Genomic DNA, 27,657 nt, shown 5'->3' on the forward strand with positions numbered 1-27,657 from the left:
CAAACTTTCCTGACTGCTAACTCATGTTATATCCAGTGCCCACTGTACATTAAAGATTAAAAGATGTACCGTCCAATTAACAGATGCAGTTTTTACTCCTTCCAAAAAGGGAGACGCGGAGGATTCACAGAACCCTCGCCGGCCACCCAACAGACTTTACCCTTCCAGAGCCAAGGCTTCCACAAACATCCTTGGAAACCACTATTATGAATGCCAACCAGTCCTGAGATGCAATGATGAAGCAGATGAAGAAGAGGACCAGGAAGGGAAGGAAATAAAAGGGAGGAACAGGATGAAGGATGAGGAGGGTAAGGACACAAAGAAGGAAGGAAATAAGAGGAGGAGGAGAAAGTCTGGAGGAAGACTGAGAGAGGAGGAGAGACAAATACTGGAGGGATACAAGGAGAGGAGGAGGACAGTAAAAAATAAAATGATAGATTCAAATACAATAGAAAGATGAACATAACAGAAGAAAATAAAAACAGGAACAGGGAAGAGATGAAAATAATAACAGGAGGAAGGGGAAGGTGAAAATAAGGAGAGGAGGAGGAGGATAGGACCAAAGCAGTAGAAAGGAGAGAGAAGGAGGGGGATAAAGACAAAGGAAGAGATGGATAAGACAAAGAGGAAAAGGAAGGTAAGGACACAAGGACACAGGAGGAGGAGGATAGAAGAAGGGATATAAGACTAGAGAAGAAGGCAGATAAAGATGAAGGAAGAGGAGGAGGAGGAAGGTAACGATGCAGAGAGGGAGAAGGTGGTGAGTTAGGATGAAGAGAGGGAGAAGGTGGCGTGAATAAAGAGGATGACAGGAGAAGGAGGAAGGTAAAGATGAGAATGCTGAGGAAGAGGATGACAGAAGGTCGTTATGAGGTGCTGGTTTCCTCCTCGCCCAAGGTTTCCTCCAGGTGGTCCAGCAAGGTCTGTGAGGGAGGAAAACAAACAGTGAGAGAGGCTTGAGCAACGGTCACCAACTTTTACACTCGCGACCCTTTCCCAAAATCCTGAAGCCCGCACAACTTCCTGATATCAGCAATTTGTTTTCCCTCCCATTAACCCGGTAGCAGCGATGGGCCAAATTTGTGGCTTTACTGTGTAGCAGCGACGGGCCAAATTTGTGGCTTTACCGTGTAGCAGCGACGGGCCAAATTTGTGGCTTTACTGTGTAGAAGCGACGGGCCAAATTTGTGCCATGATATAAACCCCCCAAAATAGATGATACATAATCTGATCACAAATGCTTTGATATATATTATTAAATGGTTTGTGTGAGGGGTGATTTTTTTCTCATTTTTCTTGCTTGGAGGGACCATTAAGAAACATGATCCCCACTGCTACCGGGTTAAATATGAACAAAAATTTACAATGATAATGATGAACTTTTTTTTTTCACTGAAACAAGAGCAAGAATAATGTATAGGCACATGAAATGATATCAAAACAAAAAACTTTGTCATTCTCCCGAGCCACTTCTTACAAGGCTTTGCACCCCCAGCCAGCCCCCAGGGAGTTGAGACCCACTAGTTGGGGCCCCTGGGCAAGAGGTTGACCTCATGATCTAATATTTGTGGCTGAGTGAATGTACCACTACCAAATTTTACAGGTGTGGAAAGTTTTGTTTAATCGGCGCAACATCTGTGGTCACATGCCGGAGAGACAGAAGGGGAAGGAATTATAGGAGAATTATAGAAAGATCCCAGGAGATGGGACGCAACCCCCGATGAATACCTGGTAACATTCACTGCTGGGTATCGGAATACAGGTGTGAAAAAAAAAAAAAAAAAAAAAAAGAAAAACAACCAACACACATACAACTGATGCTGAGATGGTTTCAAGAGGGGTAACTCAACAAGCTTAACTCCATCCTGTGAAAATCAAAGAGTTAAGAACACAACACACACCTTCTTGGCCAGGGCATGCAGTCTGTTGCAGAGCTCCACGGCCGTCTCCAGCCCATCGGTGAGGGTGGCGGTGGAGGCCTGGCCGCCACCCTGCACCAGCAGCCCCACCTGGCCGCCAGCGTGCTTAGGCATCATACCCACTATCAGCTGGCTGCACCCCCGGCCCTCTGTGCCTCCTGTCTTTCCTTCTTTTCCTCCTGCTCCTTCTCCAATCTCCTTGTAGTTTTCCTCCCCTCGTGTTGGGTCAACATACAGCTGATCATTGTACCACAGCTGGGGGAAAGGGGAAGGCATGAGTGCAGCCATTCTCAGCCATGCAGTCACACTCCCATGTGGGGTTGTGTTCAACACTGTTCATGGGGTCACAAAAGCCATAGACAATTTTGAATTACAGATGTTTCAGAAGAATATGTCAACTATTTGAACTGCTGACAGTGTACAGTAGAGCCCCATTTAGCGTGAGAATTAGTTGGATGAACGCGGTCGCGCTAACTGAATTCGCGCTAATTGAATAAAGTAACCAATATGAAAAAAATTATTTGGTGCACACGTGGGTCTGACTTTTGGGTTTGATAATTACTCATAAAAAAAAAAAACAAAAAAAAAAAAATATTGGCCGAGCTCTGAAAACACGCTTGTGATTCGCTGGGAGTTCGATGACGTCATCGCCGGCGCTCACCCGGTCAGCGGCCTCGCTGCCTTAAGGCAGTATCACACTGGCCACTTTCTTCTAACGGTAAATCTAACCGTTGTGGCTACTGGCAACGTCCACGCGCCCATCCAGGAGCGAGTTGTCGGTTCACTGTAACCTGGTGTCACACTGAGCCCTTTTCTTCCCACCATGTTGGCAGCAGCTTGGACAACCGGCAAATCCAAATTTCCCGGGTGTGCGTCACACACGGCCAAGGTCAGTTGCCCGTATCGACATCCTTCTTCTTCTTCTTCTTTTGACCTGTGACGCTTTGTATCGCTTCTTAGGTCCTCCTCCTTTCGTTCCTCTTTTCTTCTTTTTCACTTATACACACTTTTCTTTTCAGTATTACAACGTAAACAAAGCACTTGCCCTGTATCAACATGGCGGCGTCTGCTAAAGTAAGGGCTCTCGCGGCTTGTGCCATGCATCATGGCGGCTTGGTGCAATTTTCAAAATTCAGTCGTGGTGGCTGCTCGCGCTAATTGAGGCTTTCGCGCTAATTAATTTTTTTCTTGGTAGATGGTGGCTCGCGCTAACTGATCTTGCGCTAAGAGGGGCTCTACTGTACATTATATTGAATCTATAGAATCTTTTAACAAAAACTAATGTGTTGGATGGTTTATAAATACAAACCACACAGCACTCAAAATACACACACACACACACACACACTCACCACTGTGGCGCCCACCACCACGTCGTACACATCAATGTTGGCGTGGCACAGGGCCAGGCCGGCGGCGGTGACGCAGGCGCCCAGCAGCGCCCCGTCGTCCTCGATCACGGTCACGTAAATGTCAATCTGGGACTTTGGAAACTTCTCCTGAAAAAGTGGAAGATTGTGGTGTTACTTGATGTGTTGTGATGTGTTGCAATGGGTAGAGATTGTGGTGTTACTTGGTGGTGTGTTGTGATGTGTTGCAATGGGAAGAGATTGTGGTGTTACTTGGTGGTGTGTTGTGATATGTTGCAATGGGTACGGACTTTTACCAACGAAGAGAGAGATGAAAAATACTGAAGTAATTGGACACTAAACCGACCCAGAAGCTCCGCCCCCATTTCTGAAGCAAAAGGAGCTGATTGGTTGGATGAAAGGTTAGAGTGAGGAGTCAATGTTACCTTGGAAGGAAGGTGAGGGAGGGGGTGAGGCTCCTGAACCAATTTTGTGTACAGTGCCTATAACGTAATAAGTAGGGAAGGCTGCAAAGAGATAAGAATAAGAATGAATAAGAACAGAGATAAAAACAAATAAAAAACAGGAATAAAAAAGAACATAAATGAGAAGAGAAACAGATGAGAACATAAATAAATAAGAAAATAAAGACACAAACAGAAAATATATGAATACAAACATACGAACAGAAATAAACAAGAACACAAGCCAAGACAGAAACAGAAAAGAACAGAAACACAAAACAACACAAATATATAAAGGCACAAATAAATAAAAACAAAGACAAGAACACAAAAAATAAAAATAAAAGAAGGCAAGACCACAAAGCAATTAACCCGGTAGCAGCGACAGGCCAAATTTGTGCCATGATATAACCCCCCAAAACAGATGATACATAAACTGTTCACAAATGCTTTGATATATATTATGAAATGGTTTGTGTGGGTGATGATTTTTCCTCATTTTTCTCGCTTAGAGGGACCATTAAGAAACATGATCCTCGCTGCTACTGGGTTAAAACACAAAAACACACACACAAAAAACACAAGGTAACACAAACATAACCAAGAGAAACAAGAACAAATATATGCCAACCAACCAACCCACACACACTAGATAAAGTAGATAAACAAAGAAGTACAACACAAGACACTCCCATCAACACACCAGCACAATCACAGCCTCCAGCGTGTCCTTGAGTTGCCGGCTCATCTCCTGCTGCCGCGTGTCAGGCTGGGGCGGGAGTCTGGTGGGGGTGGAGAACGGGGCCATCTTGACCACACACAACACCTGCCGGGAAAGTTTGAAAGTTTGGTTTAGTCGGCGCAACATCTGTGGTCATATGCTGGAGAGAGACAGAAGGGGAAGGAATTATAGGAGAAGGGAACCAATCCCAGGAGACGGGACATAACCCCCAATTAATACCTGGTACCCATTCACTGCTGTGTAGACGGGGGTGTAGGGTATCGGAAAGGCCGCCCAAATTTTTCCACTCCACCCGGGAATCAAACCCGGGCTCTCTCGGTTGTGAGCCGAGTGTGCTAACCACTGCACCACGAAGCCCCCTAGCACCTGCCGGGACAATGACGACAGTGAAGGTAAGGTAAGTTAGGAGCATACACTATTACTGCATGTGGTGGTGGTACTCATCTCCATCTTTTTATCCCTTAGGGTGCGTTCCCACCAAACCATTCAATTCAATTCCATTCCATTCAATTCACGTCATTCAATTCTTTTTGAATGAACACCGTTCCAACCAACGCCATCAGCTTACTTTTCATTCAGGTCATCTAGTATGCAATAAGCCTTCGTGCGAGATGGACGTCAGTGACCTAGCAAGAATAACATTGTTGTTGTTGCAGCGTAGAAAGCGAGGAAACGAAAGGATGGTACGAAAGAGATTCTTACATTAGTAGTATTTTTACATTCTTTTTTATATTTGCTAAGCGCTTCGCAGAAATATATATAAAGGAAAATGTGGGGACTAGATAAGTGTACTCTGACAGTGATACCATACGGACACTCTGTGATTTACTCATCTAACAAAGGTAAGCAAACACCATCACTTTATGAATTCTACCTAACCATCACAATACATCTTTTTCAAAACCATCACAATAACTAGTTAGACCCATGTTTCCTTTATATATATTTCAGAAGTGATACTTACACACACTCACTCACAACTGAAGCGGTTGCTCTGTGATGGCAACGACAACTGAACACGTTCAATACGAGAACCAAACACGTAATAGACCTGTAATTAATATAGATAATTGCAGATTGTTTCTAACACGAATATTAAGTTATGAAAATTAGCAGAAAAATATAAATATTAGACAATATACATGGCGCTACCTGCAAAATTATTATATATTATAGTCGAATGATTGTCATTCAAGAGAGAAAAATGGAACCAGATGCATCATTGAATGAGAATGGCCAGGAATTGAATGGAATGGAATTGAATTGAATGACCCGGTGGGAACGCTTACATAGGAATTAACGTGATCCATCATAGCCACTCATGAATGACAATGAATTGAATGGAATGGAATTGAATTGAATGGTTTGGTGGGAACGCACCTTTAACCTGTCCATTGCGATTGGCATGGATTTGGCCTTCACTGGTAGCCTGGTAACATATACTCCCAGGTCTTTCTCTGCCTGTGTGGTGGATAGTGGAGTATTTCCCATGTTTACTGTTACCGTTTACCATTGATGAGGTTTCAGGCCTCGGTCCGCAGACATCGCAGTGCTCCACAGGGCCGGCTACATTATAACAGTAATATTAGCACCGAAAGTTGTCCTCAATCCTTACGTTCGTAACGTCGTGGTATTGGTATGCTGGATATCCCCTCCCAAGGTGAATGACTTATTTTTTTTTTGCAGCTCAAAAAAAAAAAAAGAGCAGCCCGCTACTCGCCGCTCCCACAAAAGTAAAAAGTAAAGAGTAGCCAAATGAGAGGTCAATTTCGGGTGGAGAGGTGTCTTGATACACTCTTCTTGACTACATTTTTCTTCATTGAATTGTAGCAGACACTTTTTGTTCTATTCCTGAAGCTTGATGATGTCTTCTTGTAGGAAATCCACAGTCAAGGGGCTAAAGTCTACGATAAGAAAGACTCCATCACCCCGGGACCAAGGGCCAAAGTGACACCTGGGTTTCTACAGTTTACCTTCCCCAGGTTTCCCAGGTACCCATTTACTGACTATCCCCAGAGGAAGGATCAACAGCTGGGTGGACTGCACACCGACTGTCCAGGCCGGGATTCGAACCCAGTCCTGCAGATTCATAGTCAGGGACGCTAACCACTGCATCACTGAGGCTTTGATGATGGTGAAGGGAAAGGAGAAAAGTAAGATGAGGACAGTAAATGAGAAAATGAGAAAAAGTGGGGGCAAAGGCTGTAGATTCAGGGCCATCTTCACCACACACACCACCTGATGATAGTGACAATTGTGAAGGCATGGACACAAGTAAATGATGACAGCAAAAGTAAATGAGAAAGGTATATGATAAAATGATGAGAGTTGGGGGCATACACTATAGACACAGTGCCTATCTTAATGACACACAGCACCTGCCAATAGTGACCATGGTGAAAGCAGTGGAGAAAAGTAAAGAAAGATAAAAATAAGTGAGAAAAGTAAATGAAAAAATGAGAAAAGTTAGGGGTACAGGTTATAGATACAGGGCCATCTTCGCCACACCTGCCAAGTGGGGGATTTGTAGGCCTAAAGAGGAGGAGGAAGAGGGTAAGGATAAAGAGAGGGAGAAGGTGGTGAGAATAAGAGGAAGAAGAGGATGACAGGAAAAGGAGGAGGGTAAGGATAAAGAGAGGAAGAAGGTGGTGAGAATAAGAGGAAGAAGAGGATGACAGGAAAAGGAGGAAGGTAAGGATAAAGAGAGGAAGGTGTCAAGAATAGATAGGAAGGAGAGGATGACAGGAAAAGGACGAAGGTAAAATGGCAGTAGCTATCAAACAGAATTAGCCCAGCATAAAAATGGCAGGTGGCCCCTTTTACACTATACACCTCATATGATCACCCGTCCATAGCTCAACTCACCTGCCCTGACATCTTGAAGTCCTGACCTCTCTGTACATCCTTGGGGCCGTACACACCACAGCAGACCTTAGTGTTGCCAACCTCCACGTAGGATGAACCCTTGGCCTGCGTTATCATGCCCACACTCATAACTGGAGAGAGAGTGGGAGGGAGGGAGTGTGTGTGAGAGGCGTGTAACTTTTCCTTGTATCGCTGGATGTTCTTAACCCGTACAGTGTTTAGTACGTACATACATATAAGTACCTCTTAGGGAAGTGTTAAGTACGTATATATACTCATGCTCTTTTGAGGTCTTATACGCCCTTTATTTTTGTTTGTGTATGTAACATTGTTCATTGACAGTTAAGAGGAATAATTTGACAAGTCTTTGTATTTTTAAATAGATGTTAAAGGGCCTTTCTGTACATTTGTCCGCATTCCAACAAAAATCATTATACAAGAAGGAAAGTTACTTTCTTCTAGGTAATTACTCCTTGATTCTATAATCAGTAAGGAATGAGGAATTGTAAATTACGCTTCAGAGTAATCGGAAATGAAAACTTATCGTCGGAAGCATCATAGTATTATGTTGAGCTTTGAGAAGTATGGTTGTAGTACACACGGCCATTCCTCACATATAAGTAATATATATATATCAAATAATTTGTAATTTTTTTACATTTTAAGGGGCAAATAAAAAAATACAAAAAAAGTGCAACCTGGCATGACCCCTATCGATGACAAAAGACGACACTGTACGGGTTAACTCAATGCCTCATATTCTTAGACATTTCCCAAGTTCACAAAGAAGATTAGTCAGTCAAGTTTTCAGGAGTCTTTTATCACATCCATGGTGTAGAAGACTTGTCAAACCATCACCAGACTCATAAATCTACCCATGGAAATACTAATACAACCTCTATAAAAGGCTTAGCATATGTGAAGTTTTGAACCATGAAATGTTTGGGAATATGACCTTGATTGTCACCACATCCAAGTAACATTGATTCTACTGTGGAAGCTAAACTTTATACCCTTTCTGCATCTTGTCTTCCTCAATTTATGCTCCCCCCCACCCCCTTGTTTTAACAGCAAGGGAGACAGCTCAAGGGCAGTAACATAAAAAAGCAACAAAAATTCCGCTAGGCGCTGCTCCAACAAAACGAAACAGAACACGAGGCCAAAAGAGAGGTCAGTTGTCTTCCCATTATCCCTCAGCAGCAAGTCTTCCCTGTCTACATGCTCCAGGACCTTTGTTAGTTTGAATATCATGATTAAGGGCCGCTTTCACAGTCACTTTGTTTGTTTTGATCGTTACCAATGACGCTGATCGACGCTATAGTTTTCCACGTGAAACTGGCCTATGGGGTAGTGGCGGCTGCAGAGGAAGCGAGAGGTGTTGAGAGTGTGTGGCAAGGTGCGGGGCTAGGCTAACCCCGCAGCCGCCACTACCCCATCGGCCAGTTTTACGTGGAAATACTATAGCGGTGATAACAGCCATTGGTAACGATCAAAACAAACAAAACAACTGTGAAAGTGGCCCTTAGTCACCCTCTCCTCCACCAATACTCCACTGGGTTCTTTTGTTCCTGTTTTTGTTGCCGTTGAGCTGCTTCCATTACCGTACAACTCCCCCCCACCCCCCCAACCACTCACATAGCTTCCTGGGGTCCTGTGCCCAGCGGCCGTCCCATCGCCGTCCGTCCCCACGCAGGAAGGGCTGTGGCTCCTGTGGCTGGAGTAGGATGTGTGATATGCTCTTGTCAGGCCCCAACACCCGCCTCGTGTCCCGGCTACCCATCGCACTGACAGCTGTGTTGCTGGGGAGGGAGAGAGTCTTGTCTGGCCTTGTTTTTCACTGAGAGGAATGTGAAGTGAGAGAAGGATAAACCACTGTAAAAATTAATATGTAAGGAAGTTATCTGAGATTATACCATAGTTAATTGAAGACAGTAAGGAAAACAGGGTCAGTATTAACATACAGGTCTGGGAGTTAAGTTTTCCTCTCTGGGGGAAGATTATTCTCAATCTGACTCCTAACTTCTATAGCTACTCCCAGAATGATGATTTTACTTAAAGTTAGCTCCTTTAAGTCGTGATCTTTTAACAGCTTTGAGATAAAGATTTGACAGCACATACAAGCACCACGGCAGGAATTTTAGTACCCAGCAGCATGATGCCACATGACACCATGATGCACAATGAAACAGGTCACAATTAAGCATCAAAATTTATTGAATCCAACAGATAAAATTAAAAATAAGTAAAAATAAGTAAAAAGAGAGTAGTGAGTTAGTCGCGGTGCAGGGCGGATGTGTGTCGCGTTTAGCTCCACACAAAAACTGCTTCATCGACACGGCTGGCAGGGCCAGGGGTGTGTGGGATCTGTGCTACGTTTGTGAGGATTTCACAGGCGAGAAGTGGATTGGATGCTGTTTGTGTTATGGAGAAGCCCCAAAGTGTTACAAATGCGGTGGCAATCATAAATCACAGGAGTACACCATGGCTGAGAAGAAATGCATAAATTGTATGAGGTACAAGAAGCCTGAAATCTATCATTCAGCGAATGACCAGTGTCGTGCAGTTCTTCAGACTGAAATTGAGAGAATTCGTAACATAACCGATCATGGCTGTAATTAGTGTTTGTACTCGAAGATAAACTGAGTGTGATAAGTGTTCAGTGAATTGGAAATAATCATTGGATATTTAATTGTGATACTATAAAGAAAATATCAGACATGTAAACTGAACCAATGGATATCTGTGATATTATAAAACGGAAAGATATTGTGTTTAGTACGAACCATCAGTAAGCTAATTATAAAACAAGTTAAGACTCACTCACTACGACGTTTGTGAATAAGTGCATAGAGCATTGGTTCTTAACCTGGGTTCGACCGAAACCCCAGGGGTTCGGTGAGCCAGTCTCAGGGGTTCGGCGAAGACTCTCCCGAAAGATATTGCAATTTGGAAATTGAATTTTAAACAAATTTTTTTTAATACTTTTACAGATTAAAATGGAATCCATTCTTTGTATAATCAAAAATTAATATACACTTGAATTTTGAAGCAATTTTTCTACCACTTGTATGGTTTATATATATATATATATATATATATATATATATATATATATATATATATATATATATATATATATATATATATATATATATATATATATATATATATATATATATATATATATATATATATATACTTGAGGGGTTCGGCTAATGTGCGGAGGTTTTTGTAAGGGTTCAACGCCTCTGAAAAGGTTAAGAACCACTGGCATAGAGGATTATTATCGTGGCTAATATTGTAATTGTTGACGGCCCTCGCAGAGTGCTGCACTAGCATTGGAGCAGGGCCTGAAACCTAATCAATGGTAAATGGCAAACATTAAAATAACCCTTTATGACTGTGGCTTTGCCCACCTTGACCCCCCTACCTGCTAATGGGGGCTTTGCCCCCATCAACCCCCTGCATTTTTGTGAACAAAAAGATATAATGCATATATGAGTAATTTGCAACAAATAGTATTAAGAAGTGTTGAAGAGCACACAGAGATTATCAGAAAAAAAGTGTTGACCACCTGAGTGAGGTTCATGGGACTTGAGTAATACCCTAAAGAGGGGTCTTTGCCCCCTCTGAACACTCTTCTCTTGCAAAACAAACTTTTAATCACCTAGCGTGGGGGGCTTTGCCACCCCTCTCCCTTCCCATATAAATGCCCTGTTGGCATCGAGTCTACTGATGGACCCAAGGAAGCAAGAAACCCAACAATCCGCTGCCGCGAACCCTTCCTGGGGACGAGTCACTGGTGCGGGTGTCCGGCAGCCCGCGCCACGCCCGGCCACCCCTGGGGCACCGCTGAGACAGCACCTCGAGGGGCGGGACAACACCACGTAAACAGTCAACACTCACCTTCCTGTCCTTGTTACCGCCGCCCTCAATGAGCCCTGGCGTCCGTCAGTGTGGCTGTCCCTGCACGCCGCCCCGTGCTGTCACCGCCGCGCCGCACCACAACACGCGCCAGGCAGCACACTGTTGCCAGGGCCCGCGGGGCTGGAGAATCCCTTGGCTCAGGCGGGGACCAGTGTTACCAGATCGTCGTGCCACCACACCGTATTTCCGGGATTTCTAGCCCAAACTATTGGAAATTTGCTGGTATGATTGGTGGTCTACCTATAGTCTCTTCCATTTCTAAGTATGTATGTGGATCAATGTCAATGTGAACGTTTGTGATCTTGTATACATAAGTACATAAGCTGTGTGCGCTTGCCTGCATATGTAAAGAGGATCCATGCACATGTTTATATGTTGTTTGATCCGTGTTGTAATGTCAGGTGTTCGAGTGTATTTGTTCATTTAATGAACTGCAGGCTCCAAGCATTAATGTAAGCGCCTGCTGGAGCGCTGTGGTGCTGCTGCACACGTCATCTGCGTGCCCTCACGTGTTGGGCTGCCCCATAATGAAAAGGCAGACAGATCTCGAATTGCTCGTGCTGCCTCTGATGATCTCAATGTACACCCAGGTGTTGAATACACCTATAATTATTTTAGAATAGACTTAGATCCCTTGTTAGTGAGTCTGTTACCAATCAGCTTGCCTTGAGGTGTCAGGATATGGTAGTCCCTCGATCCAGCATTCACTATATGCCCAGGTATCAAGTATCTGCACCCACACTTATGGTAAGCTTAGTGCATCCTAGCTATGATCTGGTGGTGATGCGGCTGAGGAAGATATTACTGGGAGGTCAGTACGTGGGGCTGACCCTGTACCTTAATTGCCGCTGTTCTGTTAGATTGGACGTACCCCACACCGCCACATTTTCGAACATATTTCGATCAACATCAGACGAAATATATCTTATAACTGCTGGTTTACTATATAGCCGTGTACCCAAAGAACACTTATTTTGACAGCACTTTTTTTTAAGTGCATGCTGCCTGTAGTGGAGCGGTACCTAAACTCGATCTCTTCTTGATCTTGATCTTGATGTGTAATGCGCAGGGCACTATTAGGTGCATAACACGCATACTTGTGTTGGCTGTTGGGGGGACGGGAGAGCCGAGTGTGCAGGAGGAAAATATATCAAGTGTAATTGTTAGTGTTGGTGTGTTGTGGTGACAAGTGAGTGTGTATTTGTTTTCTGAATGAGTCATATTGTACCCATGCAGTCTGGGCGGGTTCAGCGTAGGGGAGGCCCTTGTACAGCGATGCCGCGCGTGTCTCCTACCCGGCGATTCTAATATAAGTAAAACCATGGCAAATATGGTCATGCAGCAAATATGCATACACATTTAATCATTGTATTATAACGTATGAAAGGACAGTTAACTTATTATAGATAAGATATTTTATAAGCATATATAAAGAAATGTGGCATACATATTTTACAATGGTGCTAAAAAAATGCTTTACATATTATTGAGTTTCCCTTTCGTTTTGGGATGTGTTAGATGTTTCACAATTATATTTAGATTATATCGTGGAGGAATGTACGTTAAAATAAGCTGACATAAGTAAGAAAAAAATACATTCAAATCTTCATGGCGGTAACGCCACGAGAGAGATATAGAGGCAACAAACATGGGGTTGAAAACGTGGCATCGCTGTACTCTTGGATTATTCCTCACATGTCACCTTTGAACAGCACGTTTAGTCAAGCCAGACTATATAGTGTTGGTGCGTTGTGGTGACAAGTGACTGCATGGCCCCAGCAAGTTACTGGTGCAGGAGGATTTTATTTACAGTAGCTGATGTGATACAAGATTCTTGCTTGGCACGTGCTGTGCAATTTGGGCGGCTTTTTCGATACCCTACGTCCCTGTCCACTCAGCAGTGAATGGGTTCCAGGTATTAATCGGGGGTTGTGTCCCGTCTCCTGGGGTCTGTTCCCTTCTCCTATAATTCCTTCCCCTTCTGTCTCTCTCCAGCATATGACCACACGTTGCGCTGACTGAACGAAACTTTCCAACTTTCCGTGCTGCGCGCCCCGCTGCTCCACTTGCACTTCCAAGAAGTCTCTGAAAGTTGGGTTGACTGAACTGGGAAGCATGTGGGTGATCTCCTGCCACTCGGCAATGGCTTGAAAGATCATCGTGTTTCACCGGTGGGACTCGAACCTCGGTCCACAGGCTCACCAACCCCGCACGCTGACCACTCAGCCACTACCTCCCCAATTACACAAAAGAAATGCTGTTGCTTTTTAAGACGTGGAAGAAGAGGGCTGTAAGGAAAGGACAGAATGATGTAGAATATGGGAGTTGGGGTCTGGAACTCCAGGTAAAGAAAGGTCTGGAGCGAGAAAAAGCACACCCACACATTAGACTCCAGTAGGCTTTGTGCTCGCAGCTCATGGCTAAACAGGAATTATACTGAAGGTGCTTGATGATGATGATGATGGTGGTGGTTGTAAAGAGTACCCCTACCCAAAGGTAATAAGTGAAATAAATATCAATGAACAAATTTCCCTTTTGTTTTTATTTATTTCACAAAGTCAAGCTCCAGCAGCAGTGTAATTATCTCCTTTTCCTTGGTCTACAGCGACTACTAACACACACACACACACACACACACACACACACACACACACACATGGCATTCACTGGCCATGGCTGGACACATTCACAACATAACAAGAGTGGCCAGTAATAGAATCACATGTAAAATCAATTTAAAAACAATTAAAAAAGAGCACATGTTTTCCCATTACTTCGTTCCCTGCTGAAATAAATAAGTGGACTTGCTTTTTTTATTTTTCATAAAAAAAAAAAAAAAATAATGAACTCTTTTTTTTAAAGTTATTCATCTTTTCTTTTGTACCTTATTCTACAATGCTTCATACATAAATTTTTTTTTAATTTATCTTTTACATATAATACACTACTTCATTTTTATTTTCTCCTTCCGTCTTCCTTTATAAATCTTTCTTCATTACCTATAAATCATATCACAATGTTTTTTCCTTTCTTTTCTTTCTCTCTTCTCCCTTCCACCATTTATGTATAATTTCTTCAAGCACATAAATATCTCTTTTTCTTATACTTAATTCATATCTACCCTTATAATAATTATAATATTCTTTTGTATCTTTCCAAATATATTCTTCTATAATTATTTAGAGATTGGTTAAAAATAAATTCTTTCCTTATACAGATCTTTCCTCTTTTTCTCCTCCTTCTCATCCTCCAACTTCTCTCCTTACTTTCCTCCTTTGAATATACTTGTTACCTTAGAATAAAATTTCCACATCTTTTAAGTTGCATCACTTGATTTCCCTCCCTCTTTTTCTTTCCCTCTTCCTCTTCCATTGCTTGTTTTTAAATGAGGGCATGAGTACGATAGGTGAGGCAAACGACAATGAAGCCAAAAATATGTTGAGTAGCAGGTCGTATATCAATTTTGTGATGGCAGCCACTGTTACCAAAACCTACTTGGGCTGCTGACAAGGTGGGGGGTTATTCTACCACAGAGCGAGGGACAAAGCAGTGTCAATAATGGAGTACAAATGACGGAAAGGAAGAGAAAAATAGATGAATGAAAAGCGAAACAAAAGAAAAATAGCGTGTGAAAGAATACAACAAGAGAGAGAGTGATAGAGAAAAAAACTGAGATGGCCATGAAAGGCAGTAAACAAACAAGATGAAGAATGAGAAAAGTCAGTAATTGGAGTATAAATGATGGAAAGGAAGAGAGAAAAATAGACGGATGAAAAGCAAAACAGGCAAGAAAAGCGTGTGAAAGAATACGACGAGAGTGATAGATAGATAGATAGATAGGAGCAGTGAGTAGCAGGCTTTTTTTTCACATTTGGTACCTTTTTTATGCCCTTGAACTGGCTCCTCTGCTGTAAAAAAAAAAAAAAAAAAAAAAAAACAGGAGAAAACGGAGATGGCTATGAAAGGCAGTAAACAAACAAGATAAAGAATAGACAAAGAAAAAAAGAAAAGTAAAAACCTAGCCCATTAAGAACGGTGATTAGCGAATGGACAGCTTTCCTGGACTGTAGCGATTTCCGATTCCCAGACTCTTGTGGTTCCCGGACAGGTGCTTCCCTTAACGGTTAACCGTTTAGCAGCGACGGGCCAAATTTGTGGCTTTACCGTGTAGCAGTGATGGGCCAAATTTGTGGCTTTACCATGTAGCAGCAACGGGCCAAATTTGTGGCTTTACTGTGTAGCAGCGACGGGCCAAATTTGTGGCTTTACCGTGTAGCAGCGACGGGCCAAATTTGTGGCTTTACCGTGTAGCAGCGACGGGCCAGATTTGTGGCTTTACCGTGTAGCAGCGACGGGCCAAATTTGTGGCTTTACCGTGTAGCAGTGACGGGCCAAATTTGTGGCTTTACCGTGTGCAGCGATGGGCCAAATTTGTGCCATGATATAAACCTCCCAAAATAGAAGATACATAAACTGATCACAAATGCTTTGATATATATTATGAAATGGTTTGTGTGAGTGATGATTTTTTCTCATTTTTCTCGCTTAGAGGGACCATTAAGAAACATGATCCCCGCTGCTACCGGGTTAATAATCCAGGTAACTGAGGGTCTTGTATTTTCCTTTGTTGTAAGTATTGGCGCTTCCCCGACTAAGTTACTAATGGCCTCAAATGGACTTCACCTGACTTCCCTCTATTTCTCCCTCATTTTCTCTCCTTCAAATTGTTCACCCCCAAAAATCGTATGTTATTTAAACCTAGAGGAAAAGAAAATACAGTGATAATAATAATAATAATTAGAAATGGTGTTAACATAATTATATATCAATCACATATAATAATCAGTGGCATTCCAAAACACAGGTCAGTGAGGGTGCAGTACACTAAATAAAAAATAATGGAAAACACATACAGCCTGGAATTGGATATGGAGAGTTAATGTTTATATTTACAAAATGTAGATACCCCAAACTTCACTTCACTCACTTTACTTTCAGAGCCCTATTTAGTACCTTATTAAATAGTTTCCTGTTGTTTATAAGTTCATGTTCCTTATTGCATTATGGTGCTTATGATTTGGTGATAAGGTATAGAATGTTTTTGTCAATTTTTTGTGTGTGTTCCGATGAATGCAAATCAACTTTTTAAAACGAATCATTGATAAGAATAAATGGTGTGTGTGTGTGTGTGTGTGTGTGTGTGTGTGTGTGTGTGTGTGTGTGAGAAAAATATGCATTAGGTTTGGCCGACATACTGCTTGATATTGAGAGAGAGAGAGAGAGAGAGAGAGAGAGAGAGAGAGAGAGAGAGAGAGAGAGAGAGAGAGAGAGAGAGAGAGAGAGAGAGAGAGTCACCAATTGTTCCCCCTTCAGAGTACGCGGTAGTGGTAGAAGTCCATGAGCACCGTGCACAGGTTGACCCTCATGAGCAGGGTGACCGCCAGCAGCAGCGGCAGCAGGGGCAGTGCGTACAGGAACACCCGTGGCTGCTGCAGGATTGGCAACGCTGCAGGAGGGAGGGAGGGAGAGAAAGGGAGTGTGAGGGTGTGAGCTGCTGTTAGTTTATTTTTGTTACATGAGCACACACACACACACACACACACACACACACACACACACACACATACATACACACAGTCACATACACAAAGAAAACATACAAAAGAAGCAGACACACAATAAATAACACACACGCACACACACACACACAAAAACAGATACACCAACACCTGAAATGACCTAAGAATCGATATAATTCAAGCCAAAACTATCCATCACTTCAAAACTAAACTTCCAACACTGAGATTTGGAGACATGACCCCATAAATATACCAAAGGCCCTAAATATCACAACTTGGTAAACACACACACACAAACAGATACACCAACACCTGAAATAACCTAAAAATCGATATAATTCAAGCCAAAACTATCCATCAATTCAAAACTAAACTTCCTACACTGAGATTTGGAGACATGACCCCAGGAGTATACCAAAGGCCCTAAATATCACAACTAGGTAAACACACACACAGACACATAGGGCTGTATTTTAAGACACCATCGCTTCTCACATGAACTATTTCTAAAGGTCAAAGAGGGGATCAATCGGGTTTTCATGAGTGTTTTTTAAGGTTCATGACACAGAAGAAGGGTCACACTACCACCAGGGTCATAAAACTACCCCTGGAAAGGCCTACAGCTCCTACGAAAGCCATGTCAAATATGTGAACTTGGGCGACGAAATGTTTTAAAATACGACCCCTAACCCCTACACACACTCACCACTGTAGCCGAGGAAGGTGATGTAGATGTAGTAGCCAATCGCAAACACCCACAGGAGGTTACCAAAGAGGCGTGACACGAACCAGTCCTGGCTGATGAACACTGCGAGGGAGGGAGAGAACAGTATCAGTAATGGGAGATAGATGAAAAGGATAAATGGGAGGATAAAGGATAAATGAAAGGAAGAAAGAAAAGGAGGTGAATAAGAGGCACAAAAGAAGAAGCAACAGTGATGTGTAAAAACCTGAAGAGATGATGATAGAAGGAAATACCGCAAGGGACAAAACAGGATCAGATATGGAGGATAAAGGACGGAAAGGAAGAAAGGAAAGGAGGTGAATGAGAGGCAGAAAAGAAGAAGCAACAGTGATGTGTAAAAACCTGAAGAGATGATGATAGAAGGAAATACCGCAAGGGACAAAACAGGATCAGATATGGAGGATAAAGGACGGAAAGGAAGAAAGGAAAGGAGGTGAATGAGAAGCAAAGAAGCAGGAGAAAGAAAAGCAATGTGAAAGAATCTGAGAAGAGGGTGGTAAAGAGGGAAATGAGATGGCTAAGGAAGGGTGTGAAGAAGATGGTAATGGCGAGGAAGAAAAATGAGAAAAGAAAACAAAGATAAATGTGACCAGGCAGAGAACAAGCTGACAATAAAGAAGAGAATAAAGAATGACAAAGAAGGCACAAAATAACACTCACAGTGGTAAAGAAAGAAGCTGAAAGAAGGATGAGAAGTAAAGAAAGAATGAAAGAAATAACTAAGACTGTGAAAGGAAGAGCACAAGATGATGATGAAGAAGAGAATAAAGACTGACAAAGAAGACAAAGAGGGCACAAAATAACACTCACCGTGGTAAAGAAAGATGCTGAAAGAAGGATGAGAAGTAGAGGAAAGAAAGAAAGAAAGAACTAAGACATTGAAAGGAAGAGAACAAGATGATGATGATGAAGAGAATGAAGAATGAGAAAATAAAATAAACACACATTAGACAGAACAGATGGAAGAGTAGAAAAGTAGCAGCGTAGAGAAGAAAAAGTGAAATGATTAACCCGGTAGCAGCGACGGGCCAAATTTGTGGCTTTACTGTGTAGCAGCGACAGGCCAAATTTGTGGCTTTACCGTGTAGCAGCGACGGGCCAAATTTGTGGCTTTACCGTGTAGCAACGACGGGCCAAATTTGTGGCTTTACCGTGTAGCAGCGACGGGCCAAATTTGTGGCTTTACCGTGTAGCAGCAACGGGCCAAATTTGTGGCTTTACCGTGTAGCAGTGACAGGCCAAATTTGTGGCTTTACCATGTAGCAGCGACGGGCTAAATGTGTGGCTTTACCGTGTAGCAGCGACAGGCCAAATTTGTGGCTTTACCGTGTAGCAGCGACGGGCCAAATTTGTGCCATGATATAAAGCCCCCAAAATAGATGCTACATAATCTGATCACAAATGCTTTGATATATATTATGAAACGGTTTGTGTGAGGGGTGATTTTTCTCATTTTTCTCGCTTGGAGGGACCATTAAGAAACATGATCCCTGCTGCTACCGGATTAAACAAGGCAGAGATGACAATGAAGAAGAGAATAAAGAATAAGAAGAGGAGAAAGACACAAAATAATACTCACTGTGGTAGAATGTAGAGTAGAGAGCAGAGCAGAGAAAACAGGAGGTGCCTAAGAAATAAAAACTCAAGGATGACAGATAAGAAAAGACGATGGAAAAAGACGCAAAATCGCACTCACCGTGGTAGAGGAAGAGCTGGAAGAAGTGGAGGATGAGGAGTGGAGGGAAGAAGGCGTTGAGGTGGACGTCGAAAGCGTACCCCCACTCTACATCCTGGTCCCGGCAGGTGGGTTTGATGAGGCGACGGTTGGTGAACAGCCTGCACAGGGGAGGGAGGGGAGCGACTGACTGGCTGACTGAGTGACTGTTTCTTTGGATGACTGATTGACTGGTTGAATGATTGAGTGACTGACTGAATGATTGACAGACTGAATGACTAATTGATTGGCTGACTGACTGACTGACTGTTTGGATGATTGATTGACTGGTTGAATGATTGAATGACTGACTGAATGATTGACAGACTGAATGACTAATTGATTGCCTGAGTGAGTGACTGATTGTTTGGATGACTGATTGACTGCCTGACTGATTGAATGACTGACTAAATGATTGACAGACTGAATGACTAATTATTTGGCTAACTTACTGATTCATTGATTGACTGAGTGACTGACTGGTTGAATGATTGAGTGACTGACTGAATGATTGACAGAATGAATGACTAATTATTTGGCTAACTTACTGATTCATTGATTGACTGAGTGACTGACTGGCTGACTGATTGAATGACTGACTGAATGATTGACAGACTGAATGACTAACTGATTGGCTGACTTACTGATTCATTGATTGACTGAGTGACTACTTGACTGATTGAGTGACTGACCGACTGGCTAATTGAATGACTAATTGGCTGACTGACTGATTGAGTGGTGGCTGACTGGCTGACTTGAATGATTGGCTGCCTGGTTAATTGAATGACTGATTGAATGGCTGACTGACTGATTGACTGAGATTGATTGACTGTCTAACTGGCTGACTGACTGAATAAATGAATGATTGACTGATTGGATGACTAACTGCTTAACTGATTGACTGACCTAATGACTGCAATCAATTTTACTAAGTTTTATACTCACACAATTTAAAAAGAAAACAACACAAATATATGAATACTTATTTCAAATGTGGATTATGACACACACACACACACACACACACACACACGAATAAGTTAAGGAAGAAGAAGAAAAAGAAAAAGGAAGAGGAGGAGGAGCTAGGAACAGGAGACAGAGAAAAAAAAAGTGCAAGATAATACAAAGAGGAACAGAAAGAAAGTGAAAAAAACAACAACAAAAAAATAACAACAGCAAAACGACACACCACTGTTGCCACTTCAGGTGAAAGAAATAAAATCAAAATAAAATAAAATAAATAAATAATCTAGTAGCCAAACCAAAGTAACAACAAACAAAAACCAAGACCAAAACAAGGCATAATTGACGCCATTAATTATTCAAAGAGAGAGAGAGAGAGAGAGAGAGAGAGAGAGAGAGAGAGAGAGAGAGAGAGAGAGAGAGAGAGATGCAATTTGTACACAGAAGACCATCAATAATATATAATGATGGAATATTACAGGAGGAGGAGGAGGAGATGGAGGAGGAAGAGGAGGTAGAAGAAACAGGAGGAGAAGCATAAGTAGAAAAAGAAGTAGAAGAAAAAGAAGTATGAACAAAATAAAAGGGTTTAATGAAATAATGAAGAAAAGATAAAACAAGAAACATGAGAAAAAATGAAACCAAGAAAAAAATATTAGGAAAGAAAGCAAAGGCAAAATACAAAAAGAAAATAACAAAGAAGAAGAAGAAAGGAAGGAAAAATAAAAGAATAACAAAATAAAAGCCCAGAAAAAATTACAAAGGGAAGCATAACAGATACAAACGAAGAAGAAAAAGAAGAAGAAAGGAAGGAAAAATAAAAAAAATAAGTCCCCCTCAAAATTACAAAAGAAAGCATAACATATACAAACGAAGAAGAAAAAAGAAGAAGAAAAAAAAAAAGTCCCCCTCAAAATTACAAAAGAAAGCATAACATATACAAACGAAAAAGAAAAAGAAGAAAAAGAAGAAAGGAAAAATAAAATAAAAAATAAGCCCCCCACAAAATTACAAAAGAAAGCATAACATATACAAACGAAGAAGAAGAAGAAGAAGAAGAAGAAAAAGAAGAAAGGAAAAATAAAATAAAAAATAAGCCCCCCACAAAATTACCAAAGAAAGCATAACATATTATACAAACGAAGAAGAAGAAGAAGAAGAAGAGCACACTATTATTGATAAAAACTACATACAGAAGGAATAGGAGAAAATAAGTAAACACAAACAAATTATCTCTCTATTGATCAATCTATCTAATATTAACCTATCCATTTAAACTACCCTCTCTCTCTCTTTCTTTCTCTCTTCCCCCCCTTACCACAGCAGTGTTGCCACCACCACGCCCACAGCCAGGGTGTCGACGCAGACGGTGTAGGCGAGGAAGGTGAGGAAGCTGGCAATACTGAGCCGCAGCACCAGCGCGAAGCCCACCGAAGTCACTGCCGAGGGAAGGATACGAACACAGTGTTATTATTTGTTATAGTGATATTATTAAGTTGCGATGCCTTGGTTGTTGTTTGTAGTGGTGGTGGTTTTGGTGGTAGTAGTCATAGTAGTAGTAGTAGGGGGGGGGAAGAGGAGGAGGAGGTGGAGAAGGACCAGTAAATCTTCCCTTTACGTTATATTTTTGATGAGCGCATGCAGGTTACACAAAGATTTTCTGTGTGTGTGTGTGTGTGTGTGTGTGTGTGTGTGTGTGTCAGCGATGATAAATACTTTCATGTCAGGGAAATGGCTAATGCATGGAGGAGGAGGGGGAGAAAAAGGATATAAATTCCAGGAACATGAATAAAAAAATAGGTTGGTAGGAAAAAGGAGGAAAGGATAGGAGGAAGGGAATGGGAAGAAGATATAAGAGAATGAGAAGGATGAGAGAGAGAGAGAGAGAGAGAGAGAGAGAGAGAGAGAGAGAGAGAGAGAGAGAAGTAAAGAGGGGGAGGAAGAGGACATTGAGGAAGGAGCTGAAGGGAAGGAAAGGGAGGAAGAGGGAAACAAAACCCATCTATCTCTTTCTCCCTTTAGTAAATCTCCATTTCTCTTTATTTGCTTTTTATTTCACTTATCCTCTCATTTCTTTATTTTCTCAATATATTTTAGTACTTCACACACACACACACACACACACCTTCCGTTGTTGCATTTTTTTTTTTTATTCTACTCGTCTCATTCACCTTTCGTATTCATTTCTTGAGTTCCCTTCCTTCGTTTATAATATTAGGGGTTAGCGTATCATCGTGGCTAATTCGTAAGTGGTAAAGGCCCTGTCAAGGCCCAGTCACACTGATTTTACGACCTACTGACATGGTCGTGTGTGCGATCGTCATGTGTCTCCGTCCGCCGCGCAACCGAAAAGGTCGGCTGGAGGTTTTGGGTGCTGCACCAAAACCTCAGGCTGACCTCTCAGGTCGCTGGCGGTCGTAAAAAGGTTGCAGTCCGGTGGCCGAATAAACTGCGCCTGGACGGCAAGCGGACTGCCACCGGTGGCCGACAGATGGTGAACGGGGACCGGATGGCGAGAGAACGCCGTCTGGTTGCCATCAGGTAGTAGGAGGTCGCTGATGTTCGCCGTTCACTTTGCATATGTCATTGAACGTGGTCGACGTCCTTCCTGCCACCACACGGCGAGCTGTGCGGCGCCCGGTTAACCCTTAAAGCGCGGGAGCGTGGGCTCGTAGCGCGGGTGTCCACAATAGTGGACATGGCATTTTTTTAATGAACGCGCCGCCAGATTTGATTAGTTTGTCGTCAAGTACAGTAAACATGCCGTTTTTGAGCTTTATATGGGTATGGTACACAGAAGCTGTAAAAAAGTTATGCTTTTTATTGCTAAATAATAGAAAATAAGAACAATAGAGGTGGGTATCTGTCTATAATAATGTTTTCATAGTTCCTACTTCATAACTCTGTACTCGTTCCAGCAATGCTTATATGGTGTTCAAATTAACGTCAAAGGACAGCTAAGGAAAAGGACTTTACAATGATACCTCATTCAGCAACGTTAGCTCAGTAAGAGAGAAGATACTTGAGGTTGAAGTGAGGTGTGTTTTTGAGTGAATATGCCCGCGTGGCAGGGCAGGCGCGGCAAAATCTAGCCCGCGCTCTAAGTGTTAAGGGGGCAAGAAGGTGGCTGACGGTCGGGAGGGGCCTTGGGATTGGCCGGATTGAAATGTTTAGGGCTTGTTTTTTGGACAGCTAAACGTTTACTCTTCTTTCTGTATGTAGGTGACCAAGTTGAGCATACAATTACACCGAAATATATGTAAGATTGTATATCAAGTTTAACCAGTCACATCCCATGTTAACAGCATGTGGGTAGTTCTAGACTCACCTGACCTCAGTGCACGACCTGACTACATTAACACCAACAAATCACCTGTAATACCTACATATGTACGGCAAGGCAAGGCAAAGTGAATCCGTCACTACATGGACAATCTGCAATGAGCCAACCTTAAGATACTGTAAGGAGCCTAGTTAGCCCATGATTGTAGTGTGTGTGTGTGTGTGTGTGTGTGTGTGTGTGTGTGAGAGAGAGAGAGAGAGAGAGAGAGAGAGAGAGAGAGAGAGAGAGAGAGAGAGAGAGAGAGAGAGAGAGAGAGAGAGAGAGAGAAACAACAACAACAACGAAGAAAGTGAATAATAATAACTAATAAAAAATAGAAAGAGATAGAGAAAAAAGAAAAGAGATAAAAAGGAACGCCGCTCGCCACCTGGTTCTTGTGGAATACATTAGGAAGAGAGAGAGAGAGAGAGAGAGAGAGAGAGAGAGAGAGAGAGAGAGAGAGAGAGAGAGAGAGAGAGAGAGAGAGAGAGAGAGAGAGAGAGAGAGAGAGAGAGAATTTTTTTTTTAATAAGAGTGCATGCAATGAAGGACGTATGTGGGGTGTGTAGAGGAGGAAGAAACGGCAATTAAAGTGTGTGTGTGTGTGTGTGTGTGCGCGCTAAGTATCCACTGTGTTGTGCTAGCGACGCTTGCCACGATCTCACAGGCACCGGAGATCAGCGTTTTTATTCTTCCCAGCACCAACGAAACAGCCCAGAGAGGACAAAAGGCCCACTAAATACTGCTCCTGTAAATAGGCTCCGTCACTGCGCACTCCTACCCCAACCCGCGACCAAAGACAACGAAACCAACCCTCAAAGCCGCCCGAGAGGTAAAGTTGGATCTACAAGTTATTGCTGTGCTTGGCTTAGTTGCTCCGTCTCATTAGCCCTTGAATCTGTGGTGGGTGAAAAAGCATTACCCCGGGACAGAGGGCAAGTTTACTTTCCCTAATTTCCCAAGGCATACCCATTCATCGATCAGCATGAAAGGGAGGGTGAACAGCTGGGTGGGGTATATGTTGACTGCTCGGGCCGGGGTGCGTAGCTATGCATGTCAACCTCGACACCACGGAGGCGCTGGCGATACATTCAAGGCTGATAATGCAGACCCAGAACCTTTAATAACACCAATGCATGGATGGTCAAAAGGCGACACACACACACACACACACACACACGTTCTTAATTTTTTCCATCATGCAACAGGATGCAACCACGTCAACGAGGGGATATCCTGTTACACTCCTCATAAAAGAGGGATAGGCCGGGTTAGTCTATGCCTCCAAAACTTATACGTAATGTGCCGCATCTCCCACCTCCCCAACCAGCCAACCCCACTGATTTAACATTTTAAGGAGAGGTAGGAGAGTAGCGAGCGGGACTTTGATCTTTTACACGGTCTCTCCATAGGCTGAATAGGGTATATAGTTTTTTGAATCCATGGCTGGATTCAGGCCCGCCAGAAATGTCAAACTGCCTTCCTATACCACACCACAGATGACTGACAGTTCACAGCTGGCTTCACACCGCGTGGTTGTCTCAACCCATAGTACCCCATGCTGCGTCTCCTCTTTCTTCACTCAACCTTTGTCTGGTTATTAGCAGCTTCATAATGTTGGTGTCATCTCTCTCTCTCTCTCTCTCTCTCTCTCTCTCTCTCTCTCTCTCGTTTCTTCCCTTCTCTTCCTTTACATAATTATACTTTTGAGAGAGAGAGAGAGAGAGAGAGAGAGAGAGAGAGAGAGAAAATCGATAAATGAGATTATGGATGTGTTCTGAGAGAGAGAGAGAGAGAGAGAGAGAGAGAGAGAGAGAGAGAGAGAGAGAGAGAGAGAGAGAGAGAGAGAGAGAGAGAGTGGAAGGAAGGAAGAAAGGAGAAAAAGATGAACTAAGGAAGGAAAGAAAGGAGAGTATGGATAGAAAATAGAAAAAGAAAGAAGGAAAGGAAAAAAAGGAGTAAGGATAGAAAATAGAAAAAGAAAGAAATAAGGAAAGGAAAAAAAGGAGTAAGGATAGAAAATAGAAAAAGAAAGAAATAAGGAGAGAGAGAGAGAGAGAGAGAGAGAGAGAGAGAGAGAGAGAGAGAGAGAGAGAGAATGGGGAAAGGAGGAAATTATTGCTCTCTCTCTCTCTCTCTCTCTCTGGGGTTGCGAAGACTGAGCGAAGAAAATGACTACACTGAACGAAAGGTAAAGGGCGCATACGAGTATATATGAAAGAAGAAAGAACTGTAGGAAAAAAAACGGGGATAAAACAGCCGGAAAGCACACGTAAACACCAACACACCCACCCAAACAAGTAAAACACAGCTGAAAGAACACATACAAGCCCCACAAACACTCACCAACACACTGAAACACAACGAAACACACAGGAAACTCGAGCTGGCCAATACCTTCTCTGCGTCAGTGTGGCTGCGGCCGTCACCGAGGCAACATCTGAGTACCTGTGTTCGCTACCTCCCTCCTCTCCAACACCCTAATGGAACACACTCTACACCCTCGGCACACTCACCCTACACCCTAAAAGACACAGGAAGGGTGAGCCAGGGAGTGACACGCTTACGGTAAGGGAGACAACGCCATAACTAGTGACAATGGCAGAGCTGGAACAGGGTGATGCAAAAAATAGCACACCCTTTCCACACGTTTCTGGACACACTGTTGCCTTGTTATGCGGTACGGTAAGGTAGGAATGTTTGAACTAGCTCATATTTATCTTGACATTACCAAGAGTGTTTGTGAATCAAGATAATCGCCGCTAATTAACCACTCCACACCCACACACTGATTTGGTATAGATTTTGTGGCGCTCTGTGACCTTTTGCAATATACGAGGATTATTTTTACTGACTTGAGTGTTGCATTTCACTCTCATGACCATTTTCTTCAACATTTGGCCACATTCTTAAACATTTTGCAATCATGAGTGGATATTGTTCGTGACCCATGGCCATACTCCTTTAAACATTTGGACACATTTTTTAACATTTGGCCACATTCTTCAACACACTCCGTCCCGAAAAATGAATAAAAAAAAGCCAAATAGCCACATGACTTCATAAATACTACCATGACTGAGTTTGAAACATGTCGAAAATCCAACACTTACAACTGAAAGAGAGGAATGAAAACGCCAAACTAGCCCCATAACCCTGTAACGCCTAAATGATTTTCTGCAATAACCTAACAACTTATAAACAAAAGGATACAGATGCCAGATACCTTTAAACAATAGTGTCGCCACCCCATAGATCGAGGCTCGGTAGGAAGTGTTGAAATCGTCACACTCGTCAAATGTTCCATGCCTCATTCACCTATTTCAAGCCTAACTAAATCATGATAGGCGATATAGGGCCGTCCCCCCAGGTTTACACATTTGCCAAGGCTTTCGTAGGAGTCTTGGGCATTTCCAGTAGTTTTATGGCTCTGGTGGTGGTTTGACCTTTCTTCTGAACAATTAGCCTAAAGAAACACTCATTAGAACCCGACTGATCCCTTCTTTGACCTTTAGAAATGGTGTGAGAAACGAAAGTGTCATAATACCGACAATGGGGTTAATAAATATACGGATACCACGTTTGAAATATCCAGTGTTAAAAGAGGTGAGGGTTAATGATGTTTCATTGTCATACATTTCCCGTGAGGATATGCCTAATTCTAATCACCAGAAACAACGAAAGTGATAATATAGCTATCTCTGGTGGGGAATAAAAGATATAACAGTCAAAGCAAAATAAAGTCTGCCTCTCTGAAATTAAGCGACCGAGTTACTATTTAAATAGGGTCATATTGAAACCTACGAAATGAGTGTGCTGGGTTAGATGTGTGTGTGTGTGTGTGTTTGTGTAAGTAAGTGAGAGAGAGAGAGAGAGAGAGAGAGAGAGAGAGAGAGAGAGAGAGAGAGAGAGAGAGAGAGAGAGAGAGAGAGAGAGAGAGAGAGAGAGAAAGAAAAAAATCAATCCAACACTTGATTCATTTTATGCATGCAAGCACGTAACACTTTTACCCTTCCTTTAATCTTTGCGCCCGTTTTCTTTCAAGCGTCGCCCTATAATATTAATGCA

General features: G+C 42.6%; 2 protein-coding genes across 4 annotated transcripts in view; both read right to left on the minus strand.

The window, feature by feature from the left end:
• Window positions 1-5: 5 nt before the first annotated feature.
• Window positions 6-11,409, minus strand: LOC126984678 (exosome complex component MTR3-like). Of its 2 annotated transcripts, none has more exons than XM_050838563.1 (7): window positions 11,246-11,409; window positions 8,975-9,138; window positions 7,340-7,470; window positions 4,436-4,558; window positions 3,272-3,418; window positions 1,902-2,174; window positions 6-923 (listed from the first exon to the last, which is right to left on the minus strand). In XM_050838563.1, the coding sequence occupies exons 2-7, from the start codon at window positions 9,117-9,119 to the stop codon at window positions 867-869; spliced, it is 876 nt and encodes a 291-aa protein (XP_050694520.1). In that variant the 5' UTR covers window positions 9,120-9,138; window positions 11,246-11,409; the 3' UTR covers window positions 6-866. The 2 variants fall into 2 exon arrangements, with proteins under 2 accessions (XP_050694520.1, XP_050694521.1); XM_050838564.1 differs by having other exon boundaries at window positions 8,975-9,176; window positions 11,246-11,401.
• Window positions 11,410-16,048: 4,639 nt separating this feature from the next.
• LOC126984683 (protein unc-50 homolog) overlaps window positions 16,049-27,657 on the minus strand; it is a 36,520-nt gene continuing 24,911 nt past the window's right edge. For both annotated transcript variants that reach the window (XM_050838573.1, XM_050838574.1), the window contains exons 5-8: window positions 21,586-21,706; window positions 19,287-19,426; window positions 17,552-17,653; window positions 16,049-16,772 (exon numbers count right to left, since the gene is read on the minus strand). In XM_050838573.1, coding sequence (XP_050694530.1) covers window positions 16,636-16,772; window positions 17,552-17,653; window positions 19,287-19,426; window positions 21,586-21,706 — 500 coding nt within the window. In that variant the 3' untranslated portion in view covers window positions 16,049-16,635. The remainder of the gene's footprint in view (window positions 16,773-17,551; window positions 17,654-19,286; window positions 19,427-21,585; window positions 21,707-27,657) is intronic.

Source organism: Eriocheir sinensis, chromosome 57 (assembly GCF_024679095.1).
Source record: "Eriocheir sinensis breed Jianghai 21 chromosome 57, ASM2467909v1, whole genome shotgun sequence".
NCBI lineage: Eukaryota > Metazoa > Arthropoda > Malacostraca > Decapoda > Varunidae > Eriocheir > Eriocheir sinensis.

Excerpts from the sequence above, each read along its gene's own strand:
- LOC126984678 (XM_050838563.1), bottom strand. The coding sequence starts at position 9,119 with ATGGGTAGCCGGGACACGAGGCGGGTGTTGGGGCCTGACAAGAGCATA. Across the intron at positions 4,559-7,339 it reads ACTTCAAGATGTCAGGGCAG|GTGTTGTGTGTGGTCAAGAT; the intron begins GTGAGTTGAGCT and ends CTTTCCCGGCAG. Across the intron at positions 2,175-3,271 it reads TGGTGGTGGGCGCCACAGTG|CTGTGGTACAATGATCAGCT; the intron begins GTGAGTGTGTGT and ends CCTTTCCCCCAG.